Source organism: Accipiter gentilis, chromosome 14 (assembly GCF_929443795.1).
Source record: "Accipiter gentilis chromosome 14, bAccGen1.1, whole genome shotgun sequence".
NCBI lineage: Eukaryota > Metazoa > Chordata > Aves > Accipitriformes > Accipitridae > Astur > Astur gentilis.
The window spans coordinates 17,156,792-17,175,170 of record NC_064893.1 but is presented as its reverse complement, the minus strand read 5'-3'; the positions used below and the strand labels follow the sequence as shown (position 1 = coordinate 17,175,170).

The following is an 18,379-nucleotide window of genomic DNA, read 5'->3' as shown; positions in this document are numbered from 1 at the left end:
AGAAATAGTGACTTTGAGCTCTTGGTTTGTCTTTGGTGTCAAAATGCCAATAGCTACATGGCCTATATGTTTCAAAAAACCTTTTGGAACTGGTGGCTTTTCAGGTTTTTGTGGATGCAAGCACCAGACTTAAGTGATCGTGCAGGTCTATAATGTGTCCATGCTGACTGACTCCAGATGTGCGTGGCAGAAAATAATGCACGTTGGAATATAATTACTTCTTTTTGAGGCTTGTTAGTGTGTTGACATGCCTTTGTGTGGTTTGAGTGGGCTTGAGAACTTTGAGCCGGCCTTGTTTTGGTATAGCCAGCTGCAGTCAGCCTTATTTTTGAAGAACTCTGTTTCAGGTAGACTTATGAAATTGGTTAAAAAGAGATGTTACTGTCTCCAGCTGTGTCTTAGCTAGGTAGCCTGTATTAAAAGAGAGAAGGGAAGCACTGTTTTAGTGTGGGATGGGGTATTTTTTTTAGTGTGAAGTTGGCACCAAAGAGCTTTCCTGATCTTGTTGCTGATGTTAAAATACTAGTTTCAAAACTGACTTCTTTTTTCTGCTACTTATACGCAGCACTTCTTTCCCAAGGAGATAAGCTCTTGATCCACAGAGTGCTTGAGTCAGGAAACTATCCTGAACACCTCTAGTGCTCTGGATACAGAACTGAGCATCCTTAGCCTAGACCTGTGCATCAGTGGTACAGACAGTGCCATTAGTAGGGTTTGAGTTTGGGTTTTTAGTTAATCTTAAAGTTGAAGGCTTAAAGCATAAAGGCTTCTGTTAGTGTAGCAGAGGTTGCAAGTATATCAGACTTTAATTGCTGCTTCACTATAATGCAAGTTGCTAATGGCTTTTTTGTTATGTGATCCCCTGTATTTATATCAGTCCTTTGCCTAGATTGCAGTTCTGTCTTCTCAGTATTGCTGCTATGAAACTTGCAAAAAGATGCACTGATTTATTTTTTTGTTTGTTTGTTTGTTTCTTTCTGCTGTCCTTTCATCTCTGAGCTGGGGGACAAGTCTACAAGCAGCCTTGAAGTGCACCCCTTTCTTTCCTTCTTGTAATAAAACAGGCGAGTCACATCCTTCTTAGTGTCGCGCACAGACAGATGATTTGTCTGCTTAATGCATTATCTTCAATGAAGACATAGTTTTTCATCAAAGCTCATGGCAGCGTAACTTGCAAGATTTGCCTTTATTTGACTGTCAGGAAAATGTCCTCTTCTTTATCAACAAGTAGGGTAGACTTGGTCCTGTCCAGTCAGGAAGCAATTGAATAATGAAACTGAGAATGCCACATCTGAGTGTCAGAACCCTATATGCTGACTGCCTGGAAACAATGCCCTATGGGATTTTCAGTGGCCAATATTGCAGGTGCTATAAATTATCTGTGGAAAAGTGTTTCTCAGATTTTTTTAATGAATGTTTTTACAGGTAGACCTCTTCTTAAGAGTCAGAAGTCCAAGTCCAGTTACTGCTGCAGGTACTGTTGCTGGATCATTTTTGTGCTTTCCTACTGGCTCCTTTCATTTTTGGTCATAATCTTTTCTTCTGATAGCTAAAATACATGTGTATGCTCACTGATAAGAAAAATCTTACGTTCAACAAACTGCTGTTAAGTGTATAGTGTGCTGCTGGAATACCCAGAGCGACCTCAAAGCTAGGGGCAGGACATCTGGTCAAAACTGAGAAATTAATTGGTCAGCTTACTGACCAACACATAGCCTTAAGCATTAAATTTCTGTCTCAAATGTGGACTTCTCTAGAATACCAAGGTATTGCTTTCAGAAGAGATGGAGGCGGTAACACTTCAGAGTGACTTAAATGTACTTAAATGTTTGTATTGACTTCAAAACATTGGCATTGAGTGTAAAATGGTATTAGTAATCTAAGTGTTGTAGCCAAGCAGACAATATGTAGGCAAATGTAAGTCATGTTCTTAGACCCTGGTCGTTTCTTAAAGGTATGTTCTTTTAAGAAGAAACCTAAGAAGAAACCTGTTGTCTTTACAAAATCATGAAATTGTCATACAAGTTTTTGAGCCCATGTGTGGTTCCTTTCCTCATCTGCCATGCAAAGCCACTCTCCAACGCTTATCACCTTGTCCGAGGTTGTTCAATAGGGTCAACCTTAGGCTGCTGCAACACCACCCTAAACCAAATATTAAAATATAGTCCCACTGTAAGTAAGTTTGTCCAAGGAGTTCTGTGGGATTTTTGTAGGGTTTGCTTCTGAGGGAGTATAGAGTGGTAATGAGAACCAATCTACTTTTTTCCTTTTCCCGATTTCATTTTTATTTGACAAAGGCACTGTGAACCCATAGATACCCATTAGGCAGGGGAGAAGTGTCTTTTTGAGGACAGTTACACTTGGTGCATTCAGCATGATGAAGTGGTTTTATTCAGGTAGAAAAACAGGAAAATGGCATTGCGGTGCCCAATCTGTGGGCTCAATTAAGCTTCTCGGAACAATTCAATTTGCTGTAGCTTGTTTCTGCCACTCGTGCAGTCTGGAGAAGCCTTGCATGTATTGACATGAATGGGATTTGTGGATGAAGAAACTGTTGTGGAGAAACTCTTTTAGTTAGTTCCTTGTATGACCAAAATGCAGATCACTCTGCCATGTGATGAATGTAGTTTATCCAACTGAGGATGTCTTCATTGACAGGAGAGAACTAACTGCATTTGGTTGTCTTGGCTTGTGTGTGTTCATGTGGCTAGACGTGCGTGGATTGATACGGTGAACTCTCATGATTTGATAAGAAACAGCACAGCTTGCTTGAGCTGTCTGCAGGTCTTTTAGCTGTTAAACATTTGAACTCTTAATTTCCTAGAGAGATTTCTGGCTGTCTGATATTAATTTGCACCTAAAAATATCCTTCACACTAAGTTTATTCTTTCTTAACTAAGAAGATGTAAAAGCATAGAGATGTTTAGAGTCTTAAGTTGCTAGAAGCTTTTTTAATGAAAGAAGTGTTCTGTGTAATGTTTTTTCCTTGGTTTGTTAGGCTGGTTTTTTCACAGCAGTTGGAATTACTTCTAAATGCAAGAAGGTGTTTTTTTCTGTCTCTCTGAATAGTTAAAAGATATTTTTAAATATTCAGAAATCATCAGTCTTACCATGATATATATTGAAAAGCCATGCTTGTTAAATGAGAGTATATCTGTAATTTGAGCTTGTTGAAGGCTTATGTCTGACCTAGGGTTTTGTTTGGTTTTTGAAATAACCCATACTGAAAGATGACTTGTTAAAGTTTGTTAACCACTGTGATATTGCAGCAGAAATCCACCAATACGTGTAGGAATTGTATGTTACATCAGAAGTGATGACTTCAGTTGTGCGAATCCTGGTCTACTGTAATTGTTTTGCAAAAGAATTTTGATGCACTTCCAAATCTAGAAGGCATTTTGACCCTTTGACTCAGATTTGGCAGTTTGGTTTTGTTTATGGGTTGCTTCCCATACTTAGTATTTCAGAATTGAGGCTTTCTCTTTTTTTAGCTGCTGTCCTCAGAGTTAAAGACTGTTTGGGTGATAGGAGTATAATTGATGCAGTGATATCTGTGGGGGTTTCTCAGTAGCAGTTCTCAGTAAACTCCTGGGAGGAAGAGAGGGTGTTAGATTTGGGGCAGATTGGTTGCATTTAAGTATCTTCGAATGTTTCAGATACACTTGCTTAAAAGTCTTATCTACCAAACAGTGGTTAGATAGAAAAGTGGGAAGAGCAGTTAAAAATTTCTGCATCTTGGAATAACAGAGAAAGGAAAAGCAAAAAAAACCAAAACAAAAAAAAAACGTGTCAAAAACCCCACCAAATGACCAATAAATGAGATAAAAGGTGGCGAGGGACACCCAACAGTAGGAACTCTTGTTTCCATATTTAGCAATCCATTGGAAGAGATGGTGAACTCGTTATGATCACCTGTGCTGGATCTTTAGCCTATCATTTCACCTAGAATCATACCTTCTCAATGTACAAGATAAAACTGACTGTAGCCTGTAATTTCCTTTAAGTGCAACTTGGCCCGTATGGTGGATTTAACGTGTCAGTGATCTAATCTTTAAATGTCTGCAGACAGTACCTTGAATTTTGTGTTACTTGCATATACAAGGTTTGGTAGTTACACTGTCTGCTCGCCTAGTTAATGGTGTTACTCTGAAATGTCTGGTGTGCCAAAGTAGGAGTAATGATAAAGTTACTGGTGGCTTCTGTTTGGCAAAGGATAAATAAATGATGGAGAAATTTGATGTGGATATGTGGAGGGAGTATCTGTGTGTCTGTAAGGATCTCATAAGTTTCTGTCTAATATGGATCACAGCAGCCTGCTGACCCTCTGTATTGAAATATTTTCAGATTAAATTGATGTTCTAGAGGTGGTGGTGTATGATATTGTTGGCTGTAGAGAAAATATTTTTTTAAACTCTAATCTACTTTTAGTCTCAGAATTCACATGACTTATGTTTTTCCCTCCCTATAGTTGTACAACAGTGTTTGGAATGTTTGCAGCCATATAAGCAACGAGTTTTTTTCTTGGTGAGTATAAGCATGGATCCTTGGTTTTGTTAATTGTAGCTTTTCTTTATGCTTTTGAAATTTTGCGTTAAAATTGAGGGTTTTATTAATTCTTGCAGAGGCACGGTGGATAATATTGTTCTAAAATAAATCCTTATATTCTTAAAACAAAGATGCGCATTTTCAGTTGGAGGAAAAAATGGCAGTTTTGTTGAAGTATTTTTTCTTGAATATTACTTTAGTTAGGAAAAACCTGCTTTATTTCGTGTGACTTAAATCCTTTTCCCAAATCTTTTTGCTTGTTCAGTGTTTTAAGAGTGTTTGTCTTTTTCCTTTAGTGTGTTACAGGAAAAAAGAGGGAAAACCAGAATAGCTAAATGAGAGGTGATCAAATGATTGAAAAGAATTTTTTCAGTAATGAGTATTTATTTCTTTAATTGCACTTGGTAATTCAAATAGGTTTTATTACAGAAAAATATTTTTTCTATTTTGTTGAATTACCCATGTTCATAATTTCTGCTTCCATGTTGGTCTGTCCCAGTCTCACCACCAATTTGACAGGACAGTTACATGGGATGTTGTTGAGAGGATGAAAATGACATTCTTGATGTCCTCTAACCACAGGGAGGGTGTGAGGATCTTGATCTGGGGAGGGTGACTTATTGCTGACACCTTTTCACTTTTGTCATTGAGTACTTTTGAGTAAGTCTTGGCTTTTGCCTGAAGAGGAGAGCAAATGTAGATTTTTACTGGTGTCAGTTTTGTTAGTCTACTTGCATAAACTAGAGGAAAAATAGGAGTCTGAAATTAAATACTAAGTCTAATAATAAGGGAATGTTTCAGTGTTGAGGAATTAGCTGTACAGTATTCTTGTTACAGAAATTTTAAGTATCAATTCTGGATCCAGTTTCACTGCTGTGTTGCTCAAAGAGTTTGTGTAGTTGTTGATTGAGTCTGGGAAACCTTGAAAGCAAGAAGTCAGTGCTGGTTGAGATCTAGCTGAGGATCCTACATGGTGCAAATAAGAACTGCATGTAGTCCAATGTTTTGTTTGAAATGAGTCTTTTAGATAGAAAAAGGGAGGTGATACAGTATTCCTTGGAATTTATTGCAGTGTCTTATGGTCTTCATGTCCAGTTCAAATCTCTCCTGTTTCTGTTCCTGTTGCATTAAAAAACTGCTTGACTGAAGATCTGAGACATTGTGTTTTGAAATACCGGTTGGTGCTAAGGTCATTTTCTGAAACTCATGGTTGTGTCCTGAAACTTACTCATGTTGCTATGAAATGGTATGCATAAACAAAACATGAGGCAGGAACATAGGGATCCTTAGATGAATAGTTAGTACAGAAACTGTTTGTGGATTAATACTTTAACAGGTGTGGGGTTTTATTTCTGTTTTTATATGTAGGGTAAAATACAGTGAAGCATACTTCGTGCTAGCAACACTGCTGTAGGCAAAACCTGGTAGGCAGAATTTTTTTGTCTGCAGGCAATAAAAGTCTGTTGTAATCAGCTTCCCAAGTCAGTGCCAAAACAATTTTTAAAAGTGGTGTTAAAATGTTTGTGGGACTTGTACTTAGTCTTCATAAGATGCCGTTAGGATTGTATAATATAAATGGTGTCTGTAAATACTGTTTTGCAGTCTCATACAGCCATTACCTTTTCTCATCTGCAGGTGTGTTGTTTCAGCACAGCATGGCTGTGTTCATCCACTTGCAAGGTCTTCCGATTGTGGTGGGGACCATGGACTTCTCTGGATTGACCATTCCTGATGGGGGCGTGCATATTGTAGGGGGTGAACTGGGTGAGGCTTTCATTGTTTTACCACTGATGAAGATGTGAGGCTTGGTATCATGTGTGCAGATGGTCTAAGTAAAAGGTCAAAACTAACTATTGCAGAGCAATGAAAACCTTATGTGCAAAATGTGATTGAGCTTAGTCCTTGGCAGTTTCAAAATGGGCACATAGATAAGTTAGCAGTTTTGGAACACTGGTGCTGGAGTGAATGGTAGAGTAGGCTAGGCTTTGTGGAATTGACTGTAAATGTGTTTTGGCATAGAAACTGCTTATACTGCTATATATGAAGGAGACAGAACAAACTTCTGTCTTGTCACTTGTTTAGGAACTGCAATTCAGGTCTTGGGGCTGCCTTCAGTATCCCAGTTCAGTTACACCTGTGCTGCATCTTCAGTCAACATGGGACAATCTCTTGCTAGTTAATTATACTCCCTGGTTTTGCCAGTGCTTTTTATTAACCTGCTACCTGTCCTACTGTGTAGTCCTACTGATTCACCAGTGACATAGAATGCCTCATAGGAATTGGACAGCAAGCTTACCATCCAGAATAAAACTTAGTACTATTTTGCATTGAAAATTTATATTTATGCAAACTGTCAAAGTTTACCATGCTCCTTTATGAAGTCAGAGAACTATGGTTTTTCATGGAGTTCCTCTTTCTCTATTGTGCTCTGATGGGGGTTGGGGGGAAATCCCTGGCTTTGGCACAGATACACTAAAGAGTGAAGGAGACAAGAGGCTGAATTGTGGGAATGAATTGCCTTTTTTTCTGAGCTGCTTATGAAGTACTGAATTGAGACAGTACTAAGTTTAGAAGTGGGACTCATTTAAAGGCAGGGGTTTTGGTGTGGTACTACATAGAGAATGGTTTAATCATACTTATCAGTGATTTGGAAAACGGTGTTTGCAAAGGTAGGTAAGGTTTTGAAAAAGGCAGCAGTGATTCTGTAGTTTCCAGAGCGGAAACAATAGAGGCTCTTGTTAGTGAAAGTTTGCCATAGCTGCTCGGTTTTGCTCTGTATAATATGAAAGATTTCTCCAGTTTCAAGAGGAACCCTCTTCTGTTGGAACTTAGTGATGCCCAGGTTTGGGGCTCAACACTGACAGAGCTTAAAACTGAAGAGAATAAGAATGGCTACACGTGCAGGTATACAGGACCCACACTGTTAGCGGAGCAGAAAACGTGTTTTAAAAAAACCAAAAATTATGATCCCTGAAGGGATTGATATTAATGTAAGTGGTGTGTTCTCCTCTGAATTGCCCCGATACAAATGTGCCTTCCTGATTGGTACCTCAAAGTATCTGAATAGTCTTTAAAACCTAAAATACTTCATGGTGACTTTTATGGGAAAGAAAAGGCTCTCCCTTTTAAACAGAAATGTGTACTTTCAGAGATGCAGATTTACAAATATTTTCTGTTGGAAGTAGTGACTTGTCTAAATCCTGGAGTATTTGTTCCTGAAACAGGACTAATCCTCATAGTGGAATAAGAAGTTTTGGAGAAAAGCCATACAGCTTTGGGGGTAGGCCTAGTAACTACCCCTTGTTTTAATCGTGGTCTTGAGCACTTGAGAAAAAAGGATTCTCAGAGTTACTGGAGTGAAAAGCCTGCTTGTGTCTCAGTTTAGTTACCAACTTAGTACAAATTCATTTTCTGCTGAAGAAAATTTTAGAAGAGATGTTCTGGTGAAGTATTCTTATTTCCAAGATGTAGCTGTGACTGTGTCTGATTAGTCTGGGGTTGTTTGTTAAACAGTCTGTTTTGATGTAGTTCAAAGTTCTTAAGTAGTCCTTGCAGGAGAGGACAGAGGCTGAAATATAAAATCTCGAAGCAGAGGCAGGCCCCTGTGTTCACTGCTTTCTTTCTGAGAAACTAAGTTCTCTATATGGTCAAGGTCATGCTGGTGAAATGTGGATGGGCTTTAGTGTTGCCTGTTGGCCTTGTTTGTGATGAGCTATGTGATGGCTCCCAGTGCAAGTTGTATCATATGGTTTCTGTCTTGCTCTAAGGCTGTATGTTTCAGGGTAAAATTATTGAGGTCCTCTATTGAGTAATTTCTTGTGTAATGTTCTACCAAGTATGCATCTGCTTGAGGAAGCTGTTCCTGAAACTAGCTGCAAAAGATAGCCAGCTTTGCAAGGCATGCCGAGTATAGGGACTGCTGGGTCAAGTGAAATCCTGTTGCAGAACGTGAGTGAGAACCCAAAGCAGCCCAAGTTTCATAACTTGGGAGGGGAGAGGAAGGATGACTTTGGGGGCTGAGGCAGTGGTATGAGATTTTTGCCCATACATTTTCTCCTATTTCAACTTTCTGGTCAGCTGCCTTGTAACAAGCTTGGCCAAGTTAGTGAAGTGCAGGATGTGTGTACTCTGACAAATGCTGGTATTCAGCTTCTCTAGCTGTAAAGTGCGCAGAGTTCAGATTTTTCACAGAATCCGCAGCCTCTGTAAATATGGTTAAATGACTTCTGCTGGTTTTTTTTCAGACTTCCCTTTAGTTGTGATACTTGGGGTTTCTTAATGTTTGACTGAAACTATATTAAGGCCTTCCTCACCAAAATTGATGTTTGTTTATAGAAGCCCTATTGTATGAGATCCTGTTACTGAAGTCAGGAGATGTGTATGTTCCTCTTCAGCCTCATGTAGGTGAGCTGAAATGACTCCCATTCTTCAGGATTGCAGCTGTTACTGAAGTGGACCACTGCAGAGAACTTAAACAATGTACTTCCAGTACTTTTAGGAATACGTTGTCTTTGTGTGTCCCTACTTAGTGAAAAGGAGAAATAAGTTTACTAGCATAAGAGCCATCTTGCAGGTGTAATTTCTCCTACAAGTGTTAAGCAAAATGTCTCCTCCGCATTTGGAGGCATGAAATTCTATTGCTAGTGTGAGAAAGTGGTATTTTAATGATGTGAAGATGGTGGATGTTTGAGGTGTGGGTGGATAAACTGTTTAAAAAAGAGAATGTAGCTTTGTACTGGCTGTTTGCATTTCCAGATTTTTTTAAAATTATATATATTTTTTTTTTTAATTTTTACTGTTTATTTTTCATCAGAATGTAAAACCCCAACCATCCTGACTTTTCCTTAAATTCCTTCCCCCTCTCCTTTCCCAATTAAAAATTAGGGAGGTGGTAGTTGAATCCCTGCCCCACCCCAACCTCTAGCCATATTAGAAGACTGAGTCCTGGACTGATTCAGATCCATGCTGGGCAAACTCACAGTTTGTTATCAGATACTTTAGAAAAGTAACTTGCAATGTTTCTTGGTGGCTAAAATATGGTTTCTTTTGGTGTGAAATCACTGTGTTGTGAATTGAGCTTACAGGTAAGAGCATTTTTATTTTTTTTTTCCCCCATACTGTTGCAGGCTGCTTTAACAGTAGTGCAGATGAGTCTAAACCCAGTGCTTTAGAGGAAGACAGCAAATCATCTTCTGGTAGAGAAGTTTCTTTGCATTGTGGTTATAATACTCGAGGTGGTGGGGGTGCCTCCATGGCCAGCCCTTGGCAAATGGCCTGGTTTGAAAAGTGTGTCAATGGAGTAGCTTTTCCCTGCGTTAGAAGCTTTGACTTTCCTAAAGATCTTTGATTTCTGAACCATGCTTGAACTTAAGAGTAGTTCTTCATAAAATAATGTTAATCCTTTTATAGATGCAGTTCAGTATCATTGCTATTTATGCGCTGTGTGAACCAAAATGCTGCTGCTTATTTCTGTTGCCAGTGCATGTCTCCCTATTCTTGTAGTGTAAGATTAGAAGGTTTTTTAATTTAACATGCGTCTGTTTTATACATCTTTAATTGAATCTTCAAGATACAGCCTTACTGTAAGGAGGACATTATTGAATAAAACTTATTTGTATTTTTGGATCTTGTGAGCTTGAAGACTACAGGAACAGATCGTAATTTGTATCTTACAATTGTGGGAAATGACTGACAAAAATTTGGGAAAAATAACTCCTGATCAGGCTTTTTCACTAAATGTACCTTGAGAGAAACTACTTTGGCAAGATTTCCTAAACCTTTCTATTATCTGTTGGAAACATGTCTTAATAAAGACCGTTTTTATTTTCTGGTTAAAATGGTGGAGAATTGGGAAGAAAACAATGCAAATATGGAAGCAGTATAGACAGTCTTCTAAAATTGGTTAAAGAAACTATGTATTTCTAATATGTTTGAACTGTATTGCATTTTTAGTGATGAGGTGACATAGTGTTCTTGAGTGTTTCCCTAACATGGTAGCTGTTGAAAGATTGTTACTGTGTGTGTGTGTTTTTGCCCGCTTCCTGTTTACTGGATTCCTTGTTTTCATCAAAACTGGGAGGGGGGAGAGAATATTATGAAACTTCTATCTCAGTTGTGAATAAACATTGGGTTGCAGAGTTCTTAATTGACCTGGAACTTGGACTACTGGACAAAGGTTGAGCTTCAATCTTTCATGGTCCAGTAGCTACCACTTTGAACGCTTCTTTTGAATGATTCTGCACACTGTCACTTGGGAACCTTTGTTTAATAGATAATTGCCCCCGTTACTTTCTGCAAACCAAAAATACAGGGGTCCCTTAACATCTAGCTTTTGGGGATTATGGTACATAAGCTTATTTTGTGTATGTCTTGATTAGTGATTGATATTTAATTGCATTTTTCAGGGGAATAAAATCAGCAGTGTTGATATTACAAAATGACAAAACATCCTCCGAATAGAAGAGGGATCAACTTTGAGGTGGGAGCCCAGTTGGAAGCCCGTGACAGATTAAAAAACTGGTATTTTTTTAAAACAATTCATATTATATTAACTCTTTAATATCTTAAACATTTTGTATTGGTACAATATTTAGAGCCCTGGTCATTGGTTTGTAGGAAAGTAGTTAATTTATAAAAGTTTATATACCAGTGGTTCAGATGGGCGATAGATGCTGATATGTTGTGCTGGTCCTTAAAAAGAAGTGTACTGGTGCTATCTGTATCTGGGAAATAGGACTACTCATAAATCTAGTGGGACCTCAGACTCTGATACTTCTAAATTCACACTTCAAGTTCTGTGCGATACACAGATTGCAGAGCAGAAATTATGGAAAGAGAAATCCTTTGCAATACAGAATACCCAATGTAGTTCCTCACTACTTGCTTTCCCGTTGCTGTTGTGAATTCATAGGCTTTAAAGTCTGATTGAAATTATTACAGCCTGTGCTCATTTGAGGATGGTCAGCTTTAGAATTAGAGAAGTGGGTGGGGAAATGCATTCCACACTAAGAAGTCTGCTCTGGAGCCTGTCTTGCAGACTTCAGTTCTGAGGAGGAACGCTTTTCTTGACTAACCACTGCAGTAGGAAGGGGAAAAAGGACCTAAAAGTTACTTGGGCTAACTTTGAGCCTTCTAACTGTTAATTTTAGGAAGTCAGCTCAAAAATTACCATTTAATAATGCTCAATGAAGCATACAATGAAAATTGCTGGAGTCAAAGACTTCTTAAGTACAGGAATTAATTTGGTTTTGTTAGCTTCTTAAGATATCTTCTTTCTCCTGAAATCGGCTATAGTTTACTTTTATTTAAGAGTCTGTGTGGGTTAGACATGATTGTACTTCAGGCTCTGGAACCTGCTGGCAGGTTAAGTGTGCAGAAGTCACCGTGTTGAAAACCATCTGGACATCCCAGAAGGATGGAGCACTGCCTTAGACACAGGGGGCTTGTTCCAGAACATCTTGGTTGCATGCGGAGTATTTCTCTACTTTCCAGGTACAAGGGGATTGGAATTGTGAAAATGAGTAAACATAGCTCTTTCTATAAAGAGCAGGAAGTACAAATGTTAAATCATACTTGCATGTTATGTTGGCTTTCCTGTTTAACTAAGAATTGCGTAGGTAGGGCTTTGATTTGAATCTGCATGCATCTTTTGTATTCTTGAGCTTTGTTTATATAGGAAAAAAAAATCATGCCTACAAAGAAGAGATTTCTTAGCCTGTCTGTGATGTAGGCTTATTAAAGATGCAGTTTAGTATAGATTGTGTTTGAGTAAGGCTAGTAACTTGTGTCCATGACTATTATCATTCTGGCACATTTGGACAATAACAGTATCTCAAAGTATAGGTGTACACAGCTCCTACGTGGGAAAACTTTGAGGGGGGGAATTCAACACCCACTATAGTTTCCACAGATCCCTGGTCTTAAATTTGAATTTTGGATATGCTGCATGTCCAAAACTAAGCGGTGGTGTTTGTTTTTTAAAAACACTTGATCTTAAATGACCTGTCTTGTGCACAGTGTTTTGCAACTCTTTGATCTCACAACTAAACTTTCCAAACTGGAGAGTTAACTTTCTTTTGCTTGCGAAGCTTTTGAAACCTGGGTTGGAAAGTCCATGTTACCTTGACTGGTGATCTGTGTATTTCTGTTTTCAGGGTTCGTGAACCAAAACTTGTAAGAGCTGGGGGCTTATTTTCTCTTAGCAATATCAGTGGTGACAGGGTGACACATGTCCCCAGGTGTGGATTTGTAGAGGAGAGCAGAATTCTTTTTCCCCTACTACTTTCCCCTGCTGCTGTGTGAACAGGACCACTCTATGGTGTGGTAACAATGTTCTCCTTTTATGTGGACACAAAACTTTCTGTTTGCTGATACTTGCTTTTCCCAGTGCTAGACCTTCAGAGCTCCGAGCTTTTCTTGTGTGTACATTTGTTGCTGTGTTGGCACTTAAACATAGGCAGAAGTCTCTTGTTTGATTGGAGGGCTGGCTTTGATTTCTGTGCTTAGTACCAAACACACCAGTCAATTCATGGGCCGGTATTGCTTCTCAACAGCAATAGTGCTTTGGAAAGTATTCATCTCTGAGCCCCATTTACTTGTCTTTCATGGCAGTGGCTTGTGCCCTGAAATGTTAGTTCAAGACTTCAGGGTGTTTGGATGTGATACCAACCCTGTGAAGAGGAAAAAAAAAAGTGTATGCCAGCAGAGTAGTCAATGCAGGGTCTGCTCCCTGGCAAAGTGAATTTTGCATCTTTAGAGCTCTTAACTGAAGGTTGCTTTGTTGTATCTAGAATCATAATGTATTGGAAGTGCACTTCAATTCCTGGTGCAGTCGTCTGTTACCTCCTAGACTTGAACTCCAGGGTGTACAGTGAGTACTTTTGGTGCTTGGCGTAGTTCTTTGGACTTGGTTGTTGCATGAAAGCTGTTATGAAAGGCTTGTGACAGTGTCTTTTGACCTCAGAGCTCTAAAGGGGGAGAGCTCTGGCCATCAGGCAGTGCCTCTGTCCATGCTGAAAGGTCTCTTGGTACACAGCACTGGAATTCAGAGGATGGAGTAGTGGGACTACCCCAGCAGTGCAGTCCTAAATGGAGAGATCCCAGAGAGGCTAGCTGTAACAATGTACATGCACACATTGTCCTGGCTGAATTGAGTTCTTGAAACTTTTTGCATTGGATCATTTAAGCTCTTCAGTGCTGGCTAGCTGCAGACAGCCTCTCTTACTGAACAGAGGTTGTATGACTCTGCACTGAATGCCTGCAGTAGGCAAATGATGACACCTCTTGTGTTAACCTTATTGTAATGACACCTCTTCAAGTTCTTCTGTCTGTTGTGCAAGCAAAATGGATATGAAGAGACTTTTGATTCTGGTTGATGCTCTTGAGCATTGAAAACAAGATTAGTATTGTTACAGTATTGTGCTACCCTGTTAAGGTTTAGATTGTCAGTGCCATGAGTTTAATTGCTTGTGCTGTTAGAACTTTGTCTCAGTGCTGAAAAGATGTAACCCCATAGCTGTTGTCCTTCATAGTACTGCTTCTCTTAGATGCTTCCTTTCCTCTCAGCATTGCTTTGACTGCAGTAAGCTTGTCGTTTCCTAGCTCTCAGAGAGGGGGGGTTTACAGCAATTCCATTTTGCTATATGGGAAAGGAGGAGGGAGACACACTAGTCTAGGACTGAGAGATAAGAACTCCCTCAGTCAGCACCCTGATTTTGAATTTTGAGATATTTACCTCTTTCCAGAAGAGGATGGTTTTACACTCGTGTCTAAAAGAAACCTATTTTCATATTGTTTGCTGTGCTCTGACAGCAGAAGTCTGAAGTTGCCAGTCATTGCTAACCCCTGTCTGTTGAGAGTTACACTGGTGGAGCTTTTGATTGTTGCTTGGTTTCTTATCAAAACTAATGCTAGCAGTTTGGGCATCTTGGATGTTTTCCCTTGCTCTTTAGCCAGTGGAAAAGGCCTTGAAAGGTACTTGTCAATCCTTTTGAATTGAGCTGGAAAACTACTTGTTTTGGCCTCCCAATATATTTCAAGAAGTTGTGTCTGATTTCAGCTTATTTTTCACAGTGTGTTAGATAAATATTGAAATCTGTACCTGTTGGGGATTTCTTACACAGGGTTGGTTAGCTGTCTTGAAAACCCATGGAGTCAGCTAAATGCTTCCGTTGTGGTTTGGGAGAGGATGTGTTGGACCATCACTGGACACATGGCAGTTGTACGCTTCTTTTTCAGGCCTTAACCAGGCTTCAGCTATTGGCCTTTCACTTTGTGTGTCCTCACATAGTATGTTTTCTTGATAAACAAGTCTGAATTTCTTTTAAGCTACCTCTACCCCTTGGCATGTTCACAGACTTTTTGGTGCATGTGTATGGATATGCTGTATCATTCCTTTTCTGTATAGATCTGTGAGGACTTGTACCTCCTGATGTGGCATGCTTGCTCAACACTTTGAAGGCTAGGGTACAAATGTTGGAGTAAGGAAGCTTGCACTGTCAATGTATGGTGCTCAGAGCTGTTGACAGCCTGTGAACTTTTCTTCTTTGTTTTGAAGTTGCCAGTGTTGTGTTTCTGAATGGAAGGCGATATCAGGGAGGGGGCTGTCAAAGTTTGTGGATAGATCTAGCACAGCTTCTAATAGGTTTACTGTTCCAGTCAAGAGCACCAAATGAACATGTTTCCTGACGTTGGTTGCTTCAGAAAGAGAAGATCTGTTCAGACTTTGCAGCATGTAATCCAGGAGCTGGCTGAGAGCTCTAGTGCACCCACACCAGCTGTCAGCCAGGCTGAAACTTGGTCTTGTCAGGCATGTTTTTCTTGATGATCCATCAGCATCTCTCCCCCATCAGGGAGTCTTTAGAAGGTGAGGTAGCATAGGTGCAGATGATATTGGTGCATGGTTCTAGGATGATGGTTCTTCTGGTGGAGAAGGTTCCTCCTTTTATTGGGTTATGAAGCAGGGAACAGTCTTGCATCATAGAGTTAGTTGGCTCTTGTCACTTGGGCAGTGGGAGAAGGTGGATTGAGTGTGTTCACTGGAGGCGGTTATCTGCATGGACTGGATTCTTAGCATAATGTTGAGTTGGTACTCTTGTCATTTTTATCAGCTTCCCTCTTGATCTTTGAGAGTCTGGAGGAGCCCTAGGCCCATTGCAGTCCTGATGGCAAAAGTGTCTTTCTGGGTAGTCTCTTGTTGAGAGGATCTGGGAATTCCTACCCCTGTTTTTGCTGCACTTTGTAGGCAACTGGATACTGATTTTTGTCATTACCAGTACTTAGTGATAGGCAGTTGCTGAGATACCTAAGAATAAACTACATTTAATAGAACTATGTTGTTTTATGTGGAAAGACTGAATATTCTCCCCTCATGAACGTGTGCAGGGCAGTGCTTGGGGTTACCTACGTATGAAATATGTTGACTGTCACACAAAGGAGGTTAGTTAATTCCTTCCTAGGAAGCTGGTAACCAATTAGTTGTCCCTGCCCTAAGTATCTCCCATTTGTGTTCCTCTTCTCCACAGCCTTTGCTGTGTGTGTCTTGATAATATATTGGGATGAACTAATGGCATAACTTGAGGCATGTGGCATCGAGTGTTAGGCAGGGCCTTAGACTGTGACTGCAGTGTAAATCTCTAGCGTAGCCTATTTGTAGCCCTTTTGAACAAGTCATGACTAGATGTCTCAGATATGCTGGAGAATTTCAGTCATAGGTAGCTTTTCATCTGTGTAGGATTGTAGAATGGTGGTCTGCATTTAAGTCTTAATTCTGACGTGTCTGGGTTTTGGTTTTAGCATCAGGCTTGATTCTTTTGAGATACCATTTCTTTCTACCACTTGTTCTATCTTTTTAAAGTGTGATTTACCAGGTACAGAATAATTGTGGATTTGGGTTTCTTTTTCTTCAGCCTTTTGTTGAAGAATTCAGTGGGGCCTTGCCTTTCTTCCACAAATAACTGAAAACACTGACAAGTGAAGATTTCCTTCTGGCACTATTATTGAGAAGCGGAAGTTGTCAATACTTGGGATGTTACCCTCAGCTGGGATAGTGAAATATGCTATTATTCTGAAATACTTACTGAAGTTACAAATTACCAATGCAATTAAAGAAATGCATAGTTTATAAGGTCTTCCTGATTAGAAACAATAGGATTTAACTCATCTCAGATTCCTGTACTTCTAAAATACTGAGAGATTTTTATTTCAGTCCTAGGACTTTGCAGATGAAATTTAACTTTGGGAATCTGTAGCTTAAATTAGGTTTAGCATGCCTGCTAGACTTTTGCTGTTACGCTGGGAAGATGATTCATGATGTCTGTTGACGGATATCTGAGAGAAGTGAGTGTATTGACCTCCAGGTGTTACTCTTGATAAAAGGGAGCTGAAGCTATCAGTTTTCTGAATATGTGAAATTTCTAGGTGCAGGGAAGGATTTTCTGACTTCTTGATCTCTAGTTACATTTTTTTTCTACCCCAGCCTAAGAACTCCTTAGTTGTCTCTTCTTCCTGCAGCCAATGTTTGCCTTTGCTGTTCAGTTTTGGGATTTGTCCTGTGCTGAGCTCTTAGTAATTTTGTAGCATCTTTATTGCTTATACAAGTGATATATCAAATAATATCGAGATTGTAGAAACTAAAGGTTGTTAGGTGTAGTTACTTGGCTCCCCATCACACCTGATCAAGCAGATCTTCAGATATTTTGCTTTTGATCATGCAGAAGGCTCCATTTGTGTCATGCTTTGTACTGTATTTAAGTGTCTGAGACAGCTTACCTTAATTGAAATATTTTAATATACCTTTTGACCAGGTATCCAGCTCACATTGAAGAAATTGATTATGAAGAAGGAAAAGTACTTATCCATTTCAAACGCTGGAACCATAGATATGATGAATGGTTTTGTTGGGACAGTCCTTATTTGCGTCCCTTAGAGAAAATACAGTTAAGAAAAGAAGGATTACATGAGGAAGAAGGTTGTGCAGTAAGTAGAAAATAGAGGACATTTGAGTATGTTACATTTAACGTGCAGTTGTATGAATTGTGACCATTAAAATGCTTCACTGTTGCTGTGTTGCCTGCTGTATAAGTTTTATTAGTTTTCCAATACTTAAATCATAATTTTGCTGTTTTAATGAAGGTGTATGTTTCAGTAATTCTCAGATGAAAACACTTTTAACTCCTGTCTTGTAGGGATTTCATATAAATGATCAGGTATTGGCATGCTGGTCTGATTGTCGCTTCTATCCAGCCAAAGTTACTTCTGTTAACAAAGATGGTAAGGAGTCACTTTTGGTTTTGTCATGCTTTTTAGTAATGCATTTCTAACTGTATTGTAACTTTTTTGCTTAGGTGGAGACAGCAGGTACAGCAGACAGAAGACAACTGTGAAAAGTTTTATTTTCAATTATATGTTTTACTCTGCCCTCAACACTTTTAACCTAACCTCTTACCTTTTTCATGTGATAAAAGAACTTTCTGCTGGGATATCCAGTCAGTAATTGCTTTAAGTATATATTTTGGAGAAGTTGTTTCTTAAGTTTATTGTCAAGAGATGCATGTAACTGCAGTAAAACTAGTGTCAGAGCTGCAAAAACCCTTTACAAATAGGGAAGAAAAAAAGTACAGCCATGCTTCTCCTTTTTGAATATCATTAAGGAACCATGAAGGACTACTTCTTGTGCAGTGCTTTCTTTAGATTGCCTATATGTTGTAAGATCAGGGAGAAAAAGTCTGTAATTATCTATTGGAGTATTCTACCAGAAATGTGTTGGGTTTTGTGAGGAAAGTATATCTAAGGAGCAACTCTAAGCTTAGACATGCAGCTTTATGCTTGCCATAAT

At 39.2% G+C, this 18,379-nt stretch overlaps 2 protein-coding genes across 13 annotated transcripts in view; one reads left to right on the top strand and one right to left on the bottom strand.

The window, feature by feature from the left end:
- Positions 1-18,379, bottom strand: part of RBM39 (RNA binding motif protein 39) — a 278,284-nt gene that overhangs the window by 115,172 nt on the left and 144,733 nt on the right. The window lies entirely within an intron of this gene.
- Positions 1-18,379, top strand: part of PHF20 (PHD finger protein 20) — a 74,400-nt gene that overhangs the window by 2,622 nt on the left and 53,399 nt on the right. For 7 of the 12 annotated variants that reach the window (XM_049816226.1, XM_049816224.1, XM_049816223.1 and 4 more), the window contains 6 exons: positions 1,426-1,474; positions 4,469-4,524; positions 6,181-6,309; positions 10,950-11,064; positions 17,349-17,520; positions 17,730-17,814. In XM_049816226.1, coding sequence (XP_049672183.1) covers positions 10,982-11,064; positions 17,349-17,520; positions 17,730-17,814 — 340 coding nt within the window. In that variant the 5' untranslated portion in view covers positions 1,426-1,474; positions 4,469-4,524; positions 6,181-6,309; positions 10,950-10,981. Of the gene's footprint in view, positions 1-1,425; positions 1,475-4,468; positions 4,525-6,180; positions 6,310-10,949; positions 11,065-11,760; positions 12,037-17,348; positions 17,521-17,729; positions 17,815-18,379 lie in introns of those variants that run through there. The other 5 variants (XM_049816216.1, XM_049816217.1, XM_049816219.1 and 2 more) reach the window with 5 other exon arrangements.